Source organism: Channa argus, chromosome 14 (assembly GCF_033026475.1).
Source record: "Channa argus isolate prfri chromosome 14, Channa argus male v1.0, whole genome shotgun sequence".
NCBI lineage: Eukaryota > Metazoa > Chordata > Actinopteri > Anabantiformes > Channidae > Channa > Channa argus.
Window position 1 is genome coordinate 24842262 of NC_090210.1, and position 13645 is coordinate 24855906.

Sequence of the window (13645 nt, forward strand, 5' to 3'; positions counted from 1 at the left end):
TATGTCTCCTTTAGGCAACATTATTAGAAAACACTCCATAAATTTCCACTGTTATGCTGATGATACCCAGCTATATTTATCTATGGAACCAGATGAAAATAATCAGTTAATAAAGCTTCAAGCCTACAAGACATAAAGGCCTGGATGTCCCACAATTTTTTACTTTTAAACTCAGACAAAACTGAAGTCATAGTATTTGGGCCCAAAAATCTCAGAGATATGATGTCCAACCATATTGTTACACTAGATGGCATAAGTCTGGCCTCCAGTACTACTGCAAGGAACCTTGGAGTTATGTTTGATCAGGATCTGTCCTTTAACTCACATATAAAACAAATCTCTAGAACAGCCTTCTTCCACCTACGGAACATTGCCAAAATTAGGAGCATCCTGTCTCAAAGTGATGCCGAAAAACTGGTCCATGCATTTGTTACCTCTAGGTTGGACTACTGTAATTCTCTACTTTCAGGATGCCCCAGTAACTAAAGAGCCTGCAATTAATCCAAAATGCTGCAGCAAGAGTGCTGACTGGAACTAGCAAGAGAGATCATATTTCAGCTTCACTAGCTTCTCTCCATTGGCTTCCCATTAAATCTAGAATAGAATTTAAAACCCTGCTTCTTACATATAAAGCTCTGAATGGTCAGGCTCCATCATATATAGAAGACCTCATAGCACCATATCATCCCAGTAGACCACTTCGCTCTCAGAATGCAGGCCTACTTGTGGTTCCCAGAATTTCCAAAAGTAGAATGGGAGGTAGAGCCTTTAGCTATCAAGCTCTTCTCCTGTGGAACCAGCTCCCAGTTCACATTCGGGAAACAGACACCCTCTCTACTTTTAAGTCTAGGCTTAAAACCTTCCTTTTTAATAAAGCATATAGTTAGTTATAGTTATGCTGCCATAGGCTTAGACTGCTGGGGGACCCACCCCCCAATGCACTGAGCTCATTTTCTCCTCTTGACCCTCTCTCCTCTCCTCTCATCCCGCAATTGTCACCACTGTATGTCATTAACTCTGTGTGTTCTCTCCCGTAGTTGTCTTTGTCCTCCTCTGTCCCCTTCTCTCTGTCCCTTTCTGCAGGTGTCCCCCGGCTTTGAAGCTGTGTGTCTTCCAGCGTGAAGCTACTGGTCCTACCAATCTGCCCGATGTTTTGTTGTTGCTTTTTGTTGCTCTGTTCTTTTCTCTCTCCCCTTTCCACTCACCCCAACCGGTCGAGGCAGATGGCCGTCCACCCTGAGCCTGGTTCTGCTGGAGGTTTCTTCCGTTAAAGGGAGTTTTTCCTCTCCACTGTTGCCTATGGCTTGCTCCAGGGGGAATTGTTGGGTTCTCTTTATATATCTTTATAATCTTGACTTTATTCTGTAAAGCGCCCTGAGATGACTTTGTTGTGAATTGGCTCTATATAAATAAAGTTGAATTGAAATTGAATTGGAAAAAAATATGTCTGGTTGGTGCAAATGTTTGCATTCACTTATTTTAAATCTTTAAAAATAGTAAAAGTAAGAATTATTTAATTAATATATTTAATGCACAAGTAGCACAATTGTTTTTTCACGTGAAATTAATTCCATTTAATATTTAATGAATTGATCAAGAGGGATACAAACCTTTGTACAATGTCACTTTCATTCTCAAGTCTTTCAAGCTCAAATTAGCACTGTGCTTTTCTTGTGAGATGCAATTCAAAGGTCACAGCCCTTCTGAGAAACCCGTCTGATTCTGATCAGGTGGAGTTTGTCCCTTATAAATAGCCAGAAACCACAGGAGGACATCAGATGGACACAATTTCCTGCTTCTGTGAACAAGTTCACTCTACTACTGTAAGTACATTGATGCTGTTTCACAGCATGGGCTAAGAAATATCTGAGAGCTTGGAGATAATCTATGTATCACTTTATAAGTGATAAATAGGTTTAACTGTTTTCTACAATTGATGAGTAAATGATTTTAATTTTGTGGTTTAGTAAAAAGTAAAAAGAGTCTCACACAGTTTACTGCAAATTGGTATCAAGCTGAGTAAGGTAACTAATTCAGGTTGGTCAGACTTACACAAATAGAGGATCTGGAGTGGACAGATCATTTACATGGAGGATTCTCAATCACTTTATCTTCATTCAACACAATCAACTGATTACACGGCACTTAATATCATTGCATCAGCAGTTTAACAGAAGATACAAATGTAGAGAAGCTGTATAAAAATGAAAAAAAAACATGGTGTTTCTAGGAAAAGCTTGATAACAGCATTATTTCAATATGTGTATCACATACAAGACGTCCACACCCGTCTTATCTGTGGTCCTGCCCTGTTTTCCTTATCTAGTCATTTATGGATGGGATCATTTTGAACAAGGCGTGATTGTAAAGGGAGACATGGAGGCTAAAGGACCAACCATTAAAATCATGGAACCTCAGAATGAATGATACAGCTTTTAGTTTCACTTTCCACCTCAGCACAGCTGAATGTTGGACCACGTCTTCAGCTGTATCAGAGGATAGTCCAGGTGACACTTTAATAAGTCTTCATGGTTTGTGCCTTCTTACTTGATGGCTTTTGTGTCTTCTTCATCAGCAGCGTCCCACCTGTCAACAATTAAATATTCACCAAGGGGTTAAATGAAATGTGAAATTGGTTATTGTGTGCGCTTCTTTCTTCAAAGGTTGTTGTTGAAGCTCAGCCACTTGGTGGCAATACAACATTGCTGTTGCTATGGTTACCTATGTTTTTTTATATGGCCACATTGATTTAGAACAGCAAACAGGTCACAGCTGTGTAGTTATACTGGGCATTAGTGCAAATGTATTTTATTTATTCAGCACTTTCCAACCAGTCACAATCCAGAATTCTCCGCGGCCATGATTTAGTAAAACTAATTACACTACTCGACCTGAGAGCAAACAAAGATGGAAGACATCATGACAAGTAGCTTTAAACGTTCCTTGGGGGCTGCAGTTCTGAATGACACATGACACAGTGGTAATTATGAGGGTGAAGCCACAGTCCAGGCTGAGACAGAGAGTGTATCTGCAGAAAACAGCAAAAGTAGTTTTCTTTGTTATCAGTTGGCTTGTTTCAGTACACACAACAAATAGCTGCTGAATGACAGATTGCAGCGGGTTTCACAAGGACACGACACTGTGGCTTTGGCATTCAAAGGTTTTTACAGTACAAGGTGTGTGTGTGTGTGTGAGTTATGAGATACAACTTCAACCTCCATGATTATTAACCAAACCTACAAAACAGGTGGGACTTGTTTACATGGGATCAGATGATAAAGGTTTATTCTGGATTATTACAGCAAAGTTTCCTCTTTAGTTAAATAGGAAAGTTTGTCCAGACTTTTGACTGGTACTTTCAAAAGTCTGGCCTCTACATGACTGTAAATCTAACTGAGCTAAAACGTTAAATGTGGGTTTGATGGGAGAAGATATTATCCGACTCTTTAAACATATGCTTTAATCATTCAGAAAAATAACTTGGACTGCAGAAGAGCCACAGAAGTAAACTAATGATCTGTTTTCTGTTTTGTCCACTTCAGTCTGAGTGATGGATCCTGAATCTGGTTGGACGATGGAGGTGGCCGCTCTTGGTCGGCCTTTCAGCCTCGGGATGCTGTATGACTGCCGCAGAGACTTACTGGTCCCTGGTAAGAATTCACAAGTACAGACGCTGATGGATCAACAGTTTTTAAAAACCCATTTTCAGATCTGTTGCTTTATTTTATCTTCTATGATTCCATCGTAAAGTTAATATTAATAAAACTTTCTACACACAAAACATGGAAATGTATCTTTGCATATACATGCATAACCATGCCAGTACAAACACACACCCTCCTAAACACACACTAGTGACACCTCTAAATACAATCATTCAAATCTAATATACAGTCCCATTCAAAAGTATTGGAACAGCAAGACTAGTTGTTTAGTTTTTGCTGAACATTGAAAACATTTCTTTTAAAATCAAATGATGGATATCCGATGGTATTTACACCTTGGTGTGTTGTGCATCAGATGATAACACCCCTTGGAACAGATTTGGTACAGACAGATTTAACATGAAATAAATTAAATAAAACTTAATACTTTTGTTTTTGTTGATCACTTATCTGCAATAACTGTATTGAGCCTGTGACTTAGGTCTTTCCATTACTTTGGTAGAGGTTCATCTTGGTCTCATCACTCCATTAATCTTTGTTCCTGAATTTTCTGGATCATCCCTGAACTTTTTTACAAATTCCAACCTTCTGCATGCAACTAAATTCCAGCCTGCGCTCATGACAGCCCATAAAAAATGTCTACATATGAAAAACAGAGCACACAAATGTGTTAAAACTGTTTGGGCACGTCTGTATCAGGTGGGGGGGCAAACAGTTGGTGTCTGTGATCTGTCTTTAATGATGTCAGTAGGTTTCGATGGTCGGTGGCCAGCATACACAGCTTCTAGTTCCAGGATTAGAGGCTGTGTACTCTGTGTAAGGCTGCTTTTTGTCAGCTACAGCCTTTAATATTATCATTCCAGACATTTTAATTAGCAAACTGACTGGAATAGGATAGGACCACATGGACTTTTTCCAGACCCCTGCAAGAATGGTTCTTAGGTAGGATGCTCTTCAGAGGTTCTTCATAACTGAATTTCACAGTAGAAGAGAGCACAAAATTACAAAAGAAAATATATGAAGCCTCTGGAGTTACCTTGTCTTCTGCAGCCATTGGTAAGATGAGGATGTGATGTATTTCATGGACAGAGAACTAAAATGTCTTGTCCTGTCCTTGTTGTTATTACTGATGAATATTTTGGGAGATAACAGGAGTGATCAATTTGCATGTAGAGCCTTCATGCTTCTGCTGAAATTCAGCAGACGTTCTTATTCACATTCCTCAACACAACCCAGTAACATTCTTCTTCACTGGGCGTTTTTGCTTCATACATGTCCAGTCACAACTCTGATATCGTCACAGTTCCGATCCATATGGAATCTGGTCCTCGCTGGGAACAAAAATTCTAGCTTCCAAACCATTTTGGGTTGTAATGCTCATAACTTACTTAGCAAATGAAAACTACCACAAGTGGAGCAAGTCGTTAGTGCACATCATGTATGTCCCCAGAAAAATGCAGATATCTTGGTAAAAAATCATCCTAGATGAACTTAGACTACAGGAAGACAAAGTGTACCAAAGGGTATCTTCCAGCTTCTGATTGAAAACACCTGGTCCCGTTAATCAGCAGTGGATAAGACAGAGACAGTAGGGCAGTGACTCTTGAGGGCCTGGGATGAATATGTCTGGTCTTTGTTACTGTACTCTCATTCTCTCAAAGAAATTCCATCATCAACAAATGATTTCACATTTGAGTTTCTAAAATTTGAAGTAGTAAATTGTCAGGTACAGTGAGGGGGGAGTTCAGACATTTGTTTCATTTGAGCAATTTCTTTAACATGAAAACATCTACCAGCTGTTTCTGTTACTGCTTTTTTCTTCTTCAATTGCAGGAATGACACTGTGGGATCGTGATGACCTGATTAAACACATAGGAGAAAGACCACAGAACTATAACGACTTTGAGATAGTTGCTTCGGAATCAATTGAGGATAAATCATCAGCACTAAATGTTGAAGCTTCACTGAAGGCGAGTTTTTTGGCAGGACTAGTTGAGGTTGAGGGATCTGCTAAATACCTAAATGATAGTAAAACTTCCAGAAATCAGGCCAGAGTTACACTAAAGTACAAGGCTACCACAAAGGTCCAGGAGCTGTCAATGAATCATCTTGGAAGAGGAAATGTGAAACATCCATATGTGTTTGATAAAGGTTTAGCAACACATGTAGTCACAGCTGTTCTTTATGGGGCACAAGCCTTCTTTGTCTTTGACCGTGAGGTGTCTGTGAAGGAAAATCATCAAGATGTTCAGGGCAACTTGAAAGTGATGATCAAGAAAATTCCCACACTTACCACAAGTGAAGGTTCCCTCAAACTGGAAGAACAGGACAGAGCAAATGTTGAGAATTTCTCCTGCAGATTCTATGGAGACTTTTCCCTTCAGAAAACTCCTACGTCCTTTCAAGACGCTGTAGAAGTCTACCAAAGTCTGCCCAAACTGCTGGGAGCCAACGGAGAAAATGCTGTACCAATGAAGGTCTGGTTGTTGCCTCTGACAATTTTAGATTCTTCTGCTGCTAAACTTGTTCGTCGGATAAGTATAAGTTTAGTTCAGCAAGCACAGAGAGTCCTGGAGGACCTCAGTGAGCTGGAAATCAGGTGCAGTGATGCACTGAGAACTACCACTGTCCAGCAGTTCCCACAGATTGGTGAGAAAATTAAATGTTTTAAAGAAAGGTGCTCTGAGTTCAGATTAGAATTCCAACAAACCTTGGGAAAGAAGCTTCCATTAATCCGAGGAGGAGGAGAAGATGAGACTGTGCTTGTGGACCTCCTGAAGAAGAGACATTCTTCTCCATTCAACAACAGAAACCTGAGTGAGTGGATGAACTGTAAAGAGAGAGAAATCTACACTTTAAAGTCTTTTACCAACACGATGAAAAACACAATGATCGTCCCATCTCAGAATCATCTGTACAAAGAAAGTCTCAGTGGAGAACTTGTTGTTTGCTTTGTTTTCACCTCACTGGGAAGTCCTGACCTGTACCTCTCAGCTCTATCAGAGTACCTAAAAGGAAGAACCAAACCAGACGACCCTCAACATCCACATACTCATGATGTCGAGGAGGGACAGTGGTGCAGCTCAAAAGAAGCATTAGATGAAGTTAGGAGTAAAGCAAAGCTCTTCAGTGATTTTGCAGAGGCCAACAAGGAGAACCAGAACATTAAGTTCCTGACAGTGGGTTTAAAGGATGAGAAACAGAAAGGGTCAAGCATCTACCTTTATAAAGATGGATTTTCTGTCAGTGAGAACTTTGAGCCTCCTTCAAAACCTGAAACTGTGACAGTCAGTGACATAAACCACAACAGTGTGACACTGAAGGTTTCTCCACCCAGATTTGGAGCAGAGAACATCAGCTCCTACTCTGTTGAGTACTGTGTCAGTGGAGAGGATGGATGGCAACGAGAGACAGCATCAACACCTGGAGAAGTCACAGTGAGCGATCTGAGGCTCAACACAGAGTATATGTTCAGATGCAGAGCAGTGACCTCAGTAGGTGTTGGACCAGCCAATCAAGTCAGTGGTTCCATTAAGACCTTACCCTGCAGTCCTCCTGGAAAACCTCAAGTTGAAGCAGACTCCACAGAGATATCAGTTAGCTGGGAGAAACCTGCTGAGCTTGGACAGGATGTTCAAATTTTGAGCTACATGGTGGAGTACGCTACAACAGACAACAGGGTGAAAGAGGAAGATCTGGAGTGGAAACAAATGGTGTCAACAGTCGAACATGTGATCATTACAGGACTTCCCTCAGAGACAGAATATGTTGTCAGAGTCAGATGTGATTGTGGTGAAATCGGCAGAAGCAACAAAAGCATCAGTGTTATAATCTGCACAACACTGTCTACATGTCTTTCAGAGTTCTTTAGACGTGCAAGTGAAAGGATAAATTCAGAATCTCCCTCAATTTACAAACTGCCTTTGAATAAAGAAATGGACAATGAAGGTTATCAGAGATATACCTTTGGCAAGGAAAGCTTGAGGCAAAATCGCACTATTTTACTCTTTGGGGTGACTGGAGCAGGAAAATCCACTCTGATCAATGGAATGATCAACTACATTCTTGGTGTAGAGTGGAAAGACAATTTCAGATTAAAATTAATGGACGAGGATCCGTCAAGATCACTAGCTAAAAGCAACTCTGCAGAGGCCACTGTGTATAAAATCAACCATCAGGAGGGTTTTAAAATCCCTTTTTCTCTGACCATAATGGACATACCAGACCTTGGAGATACAAGATGCATAGAAAGAGACGAGCAGCTGCATAACCTCTTCTCTGCTGAGCTTGGTGTCAGTGAAATTGATGCTGTGTGTTTCGTAACTAAAGCTGCTTTAGCTGAACTCACACCAACACAAAGGTGCTTGTTTGATTCTCTGTTCTCAATCTTTGACAGAGATGTTAGAGAAAACATCAGGGTTCTGGTGACATTGGATGATGACCATCGCCCTCCAGTTTTAGAGGCCATCAATGCTTTGGGTCTCCCATGTCCTAAAACAGATGACAACCTGCCAGTTCACTTTAAATTTAACAGTTCAGCTCTGTTTGCACATAACAAATCATCACATGTGAGCTCTCAACAGATGATTTGGGAAAGAGGAACAAAGCTCATGAAGAGGTTTTTTGGTGCTCTGAATATCATGGACACTAAAAGTTTGACCCTGACAAAGGAAGTCCTCAGAGAAAGACAGCAATTGGAGAATTCAGTTGGACAGTTGCAGGAGCAGGTAAAAGTCGAGTTAGCAAAGCTCCAGGACATAAATGAGACAACTGAAAAGCTGAATAAGCATTGGGTAGAGATCAGCAGAAATGAGAATTTTGAGTTTGAAGTCACTGTGACAAAGCCTGTTCAAGTTGATGTTTCATCCACTGAAGATTTCTTCACCAACTGTCAGCAGTGTCATATGACTTGTCACTATCCTCACGGTGACGACGGTAAAACAGGCTGTGCTACACTGGGCAGTGATGGCCGCTGTACTGTTTGCCCAGGAAAGTGTTACTGGAATGTGCATTTCATCCAGAAGTTCAGGTGGGACTATAAGGAAGTCAAAGAAAACCGAACAGTAAAAGAACTGAAAGAAAAGTACCTGGAAGCTGCAGAGGATCGAAGTCTTGTTCGGGTATTGACTGAAAAACTGAGGGCTGAACGTGATGTTGTATGGGCTGAATTAAAGAAACAGTTGGAGAGCTCTGCTGAGGTAATGAACAGACTCAAAGAGATGGCACAGACACCAGATCCTCTCAACCCTCCAGAGTACGTCAATCTGCTTATTGAGGGAGAGAAATCTGAAGCCAAACCTGGCTGGAAGCAACGGATTCGGTACCTGAAGGAACAATTACCATTTCTCTCACTTTTTAAAAGATTTTTTCAAAAGTGGGTTCACACATAAAATCATTTTTTATGTGATTATATTAATGCAGCCTAAAAAGCAAATTATATTAATCTCAAAAGGATTTGATGTGTGAAGTGACAAAGATCTGTAGTTCATGCTTTTTGTCTTTCAAAGACGATTGCTAACAAGGGCCTAAATGAGAACTTTAAACTTCATCATGCTGAACATATTCTACCTTTACAACTTTTTTTACGTTTATGATTTCACTAGCTATAACGGGTCACTCTAATAAGAAAGGCTTTTGTAGAAAGGTTTATTGTGTTAAATCAAATTACAAGTTGGACATTAATGCTTTGTGACCATGGTGTAGTTAATTTATTGCCTACATTTTTACTTCTGGCAATTATGGTAAATGGTAAATAGTCACTTATACAGCGCTTTTATCCAAAGCACTTTACAATGTTGCTTCCCTTTCACCCATTCACACACTCACACACTGATGGCGTTGGCTGCCATGCAAGGTGCTCACCTGACCCACCGGGACCAACTTGGGGTTCAGTGTCTTGCACAAGGACACGTCGACTTGTAGCCGGGAGCGGGGATTGAACCACTGACCCTGTGGTCCATGGTCAACTGCCCCAATTGTATTTAGTCTTCACAAATCATAAAAAGAGGGTTCATCTGTGAAGATCAACTTCTGTTTTTCACAGTGCTTAATTTCCACCATAATCCAGAAGCCAATGGAAAAATCCTATTTGCACTAAAACAAACTAAACTAAAATTACACGTTACTTTTTAAGTCCAATCACTGTTTAATTAAAAAGTTGTAGGAAATTAAAAAAATTATTTGTTCAACTTAAATCAATGTGTTGTTTCATGTAAGCACTGTATATTTCAATTGCAATGACTTAGTTGATTGAAACAATATTTCTGAGTAGTGTCTACAAATGAAGTGTACTTCTAAAGTAAAGTATAACATGAAGTTATCGATTTTTTTAAACTCAGGCTACATTTGATATTGTACGTTTATTTTCTTGAAGTTTTAAAGTTTGAAATTCATTTTAATAACTCCTGACACTGTGTACTTTTCATTTCGAAGACGAAGAAGGAGAGGAGGAAGGTGTGTTCGTAGGCAGAGAGAGAAGAGGAAAGCTAAGAATGTAGGACTGACAGTAGGGACTTTGAATGTTGGTATTATAACAGTGAAGGCTAGAGAGTTTATTGACATGATGCAGAGAAGGAAGGTGGACATACTGTGTGTCCAGGAGACCAGGTGGAAAGGTAGCAAGGCTAGAAGCTTAGGAGCAGGGTTCAAGTTGTTCTACCATGGGTCAGATAGGAAGAGAAATGGAGTAGGAGTTATATTGAAAGAGGATTTTGTGAGGAATGTTCTAGAGGTGAAAAGAGTATCAGACAGGTTGATGAGTCTGAAGCTGGAAGTTGAAGGGGTGATGTTCAATGTTGTGAGTGGTTATGGGAAGGATGTGAGTTAGAAGAGAAGGAGAATTTCTGGAGTGAGTTAGATGAAATGATGCAGAGCATCTCCAGAGGTAAGAGAGTGTAGATTGGTGCAGATTTCAATGGACATGTAGGTGAAGGGAATAGAGGTGATGAGACTGTGATGGGCAGGTTTGGTGTTCAGGACAGGAACACAGAAGGACAGATGGTGGTAGACTTTGCTAAGACGATGGAAATGGCTGTAGTGAACACTTTCTTCCAGAAGAGGCAGGAACATAGGGTGACGTACAAGAGCGGAGGTAGAAGCACTCAGGTGGACGACATCTTGTGTAGACGCTGTAATCTGAAAGAGATCAGTGACTGTAAAGCATTGGTAGGGGAGATTGTAGCCAGACAACACAGGATGGTGGTGTGTAAAATGATGCTGGTGGTGAGGAAGATGAAGAGGACAAAGGCAGAGCAGAGGACGAAGTGGTGGAAGTTGAAAAAAGAAGAATGTCGTGTAGTTTTCAGGGAAGAGCTGAGACAGACTCTGGGTGGTTTGGAGGTGCTTACAGATGACTGGACCACTACAGCTAATGTGATCAGGGAGACAGGTAGGAGGGTACTCGGTGTGTCATCTGGAAAGAGGAAAGCGGACAAGGAGACTTGGTGGTGGAACGAGGAAGTTCAGGAGTGTATACAGAGAAAGAGGTTAGCTAAGAAGAAGTGGGACACTGAGAGGACTGAAGAGAGTAGACAGGAGTACAGGGAGATACAGCGTAAGGTGAAGATAGAGGTGGCAAAGGCCAAACAAAGAGCATATGAGGACTTGTATGCTAGGTTGGACACTAAAGAGGGAGAGGTGGGTTTGTACAGGTTGGCAAGACAAAGAGATAGAGATAGAAAGGATGTGCAGCAGGTTAGTGTGATTAAAGATAAGGATGGAAATGTATTGACAGGTGCCAGGAGTGTGATGGGAAGATGGAAGGAGAACTTTGAAGAGTTGATGAACGAGGAAAATGAAAGGGAACGAAGAGTAGAAGAGGTGACTGGTGTGGAGCAGGAAGTAGCAAAGATTAGTAAGAGTGAAGTGAGGAGGACATTGAAGAGGATGAAGAGTGGAAAGGCAGTTGGTCCTGATGACAAACCTGTGGAGGTATGGAAGTGTCTAGGAGAGGTGGCAGTAGAGTTTCTGACTAGTTTGTTTAACAAGATCTTGGAGAGTGAGAGGATGCTGAGGACTGGAGGAGAAGTGTACTGGTACCAATTTTTAAGAACAAGGGAGATGTGCAGAGCTGTGGCAACTACAGAGGAATAAAGCTGATGAGTCACACAATGAAGTTGTGGGAAAGAGTAGTGGAAGCTCGGCTAAGGGCAGAGGTGAACATTTGTAAGCAGTGGTAGAGGTAGCAGAGCTTAAGATGTTGAGGTTCTCTTTGGGAGTGACGAGGATGGACAGGATCAGGAATGAGGACATCAGAGGGACAGCTCATGTTAGATGTTTTGGAGATAAAGTCAGAGAGGACAGATTGAGGTGGTTTGGACATGATCAGAGAAGACATTGTGAATATATCGGTAGAAGGATGCTGAGGTTGGAGCTGCCAGGCAGGAGGTCTAGAGGAAGAGCAAAGAGGAGATTTATGGATGTAGTGAGGGAGGACATGAAGTTAGTTTGTGTGAGAGAAGAGGATGCAGAGGACAGAGTTAGATGGAGGCACATGATTCGCTGTGGCGACTCCTGAAAGGGAAAGAAGAAGACTGATGTTTACTGACTTACATCAGGTGATATGATAATCAGAAATCAATATGATATACTATAAATAAATGTTGTCGTGCCTCACGTCTTGTTTTCTCTTGTCCTCTGATGTCCTCTTTGTTTTCTGCAGCTACATTTTTTTCTTCCAGGACTTTTCAGGTCAGTGATACACAGCTGACAGCTGTAGATCGAGGCAGGTTTTTTTCTCTGAGTCACTTTTAATCTATCCCTATACTTGGAATATGTAATGTATGCAGCAGATTTTATCGTGACATATCATTTGGCATTATGTTTATTCTCATCTGTTTATTTGTATGTGTCTCCCATAAACAAAGTAGCAAAGGTGACAATTGGTGGATGCAGCTCCTGCTCCAGGGTTTGAGCTGTAGATAGAAGGATGTTTAACAGTATACTGTAGTTTACAACCGAGCATAATCTTTAAAAATGCTTTTATTCATTAAATCTGTGAAGTTGTTTTTCTGCTGTTTTTAAAATTCAGACATTTAAGTTGTCACATTTCTAACATAAATCAGGTCACGTTTTTTAAATATGGCTTTAATAATCTTAGGGATCATCATCTCCATTCTTGATTCTCTCGTTTCAAGAAATCAGTTCATATTCAAAACACAAAGTGTCTCAGTCATCATCAATAACATTAACATTTTAGCAAACCTTCCACAGCAGTTACAGACCACTGAGATGCAGGTGACATAACATGATGACGATGTCCATCCTCCTGTGCAGAATCACAAAAGAAAGATGGCAGCTCATGTAGCCACACTTCAGTGGCTTCAGTTTTGCATATACAGTGTGAGTTTTCATCCATCTTCATCACTTGGCCCCGGGTTTTGTTTCTAAGTTTCTAATTTGTCTAATATATATCTAATATATATCTTAGAAACTAGCAACATTTCCATCATACAGCTGTACTTTGTGTTTAGTGCTCATCAACAAATGCTGCTATGCTAACTAGCGACACATTTTAAGCAGTTTCCTTAACAAATAGTCAGCATTGTAACTGGTCAACCGTCAACAATGTATCAATGCAGTAAAACTGTAAAACTGTTTTCCACTGACATGACCAGTGACATTAAGGAAAACACAATTACGTAAACCTGAAGGCTGAATCATGTCAACCGGACTTCTTTCACTTTGCTTACTTACAGTGAAGGTCTTTAAGCTTCTCTGACACTCCAACCATGTAAGGAATCACCAGGTTTTTCCTTTGACTCTGAGTCTCTGCTCTGTCCATCATCCTTCTCTAGGATCTGGACGCTGTCTTGTTAAAGGCCCACTCAGGATTACCCCAGGCCTTGAGAGCTGTCCTCAGATGTCTAGCCTCCTCCTTTTTGGCTTCAGAGGAGGTGGAGATGTTTTCTGCCCTGTGGTGCAGTGTGCTGATGACTCCTATTTTGTGTTGCAGTGGGTGGTAGAGGTCAAACTGTAGGTAC

General features: G+C 40.8%; 1 protein-coding gene across 1 annotated transcript; it reads left to right on the forward strand.

The window, feature by feature from the left end:
- Nucleotides 1-1693: 1693 nt before the first annotated feature.
- LOC137098100 (uncharacterized) lies at nt 1694-9056 on the forward strand. Its single transcript, XM_067473927.1, has 3 exons — nt 1694-1823; nt 3543-3650; nt 5499-9056. Exons 2-3 carry the CDS (start codon nt 3551-3553, stop codon nt 9053-9055), a joined length of 3657 nt encoding a protein of 1218 aa, XP_067330028.1. The 5' UTR covers nt 1694-1823; nt 3543-3550; the 3' UTR covers nt 9056.
- The last annotated feature ends 4589 nt before the right edge of the window (nt 9057-13645 follow it).

Coding starts and splice junctions, on each gene's coding strand:
- LOC137098100 (XM_067473927.1), top strand. CDS start 3,551: ATGGATCCTGAATCTGGTTGGACGATGGAGGTGGCCGCTCTTGGTCGG. Junction 3,651..5,498: donor CAGAGACTTACTGGTCCCTG/GTAAGAATTCAC, acceptor CTTCAATTGCAG/GAATGACACTGTGGGATCGT.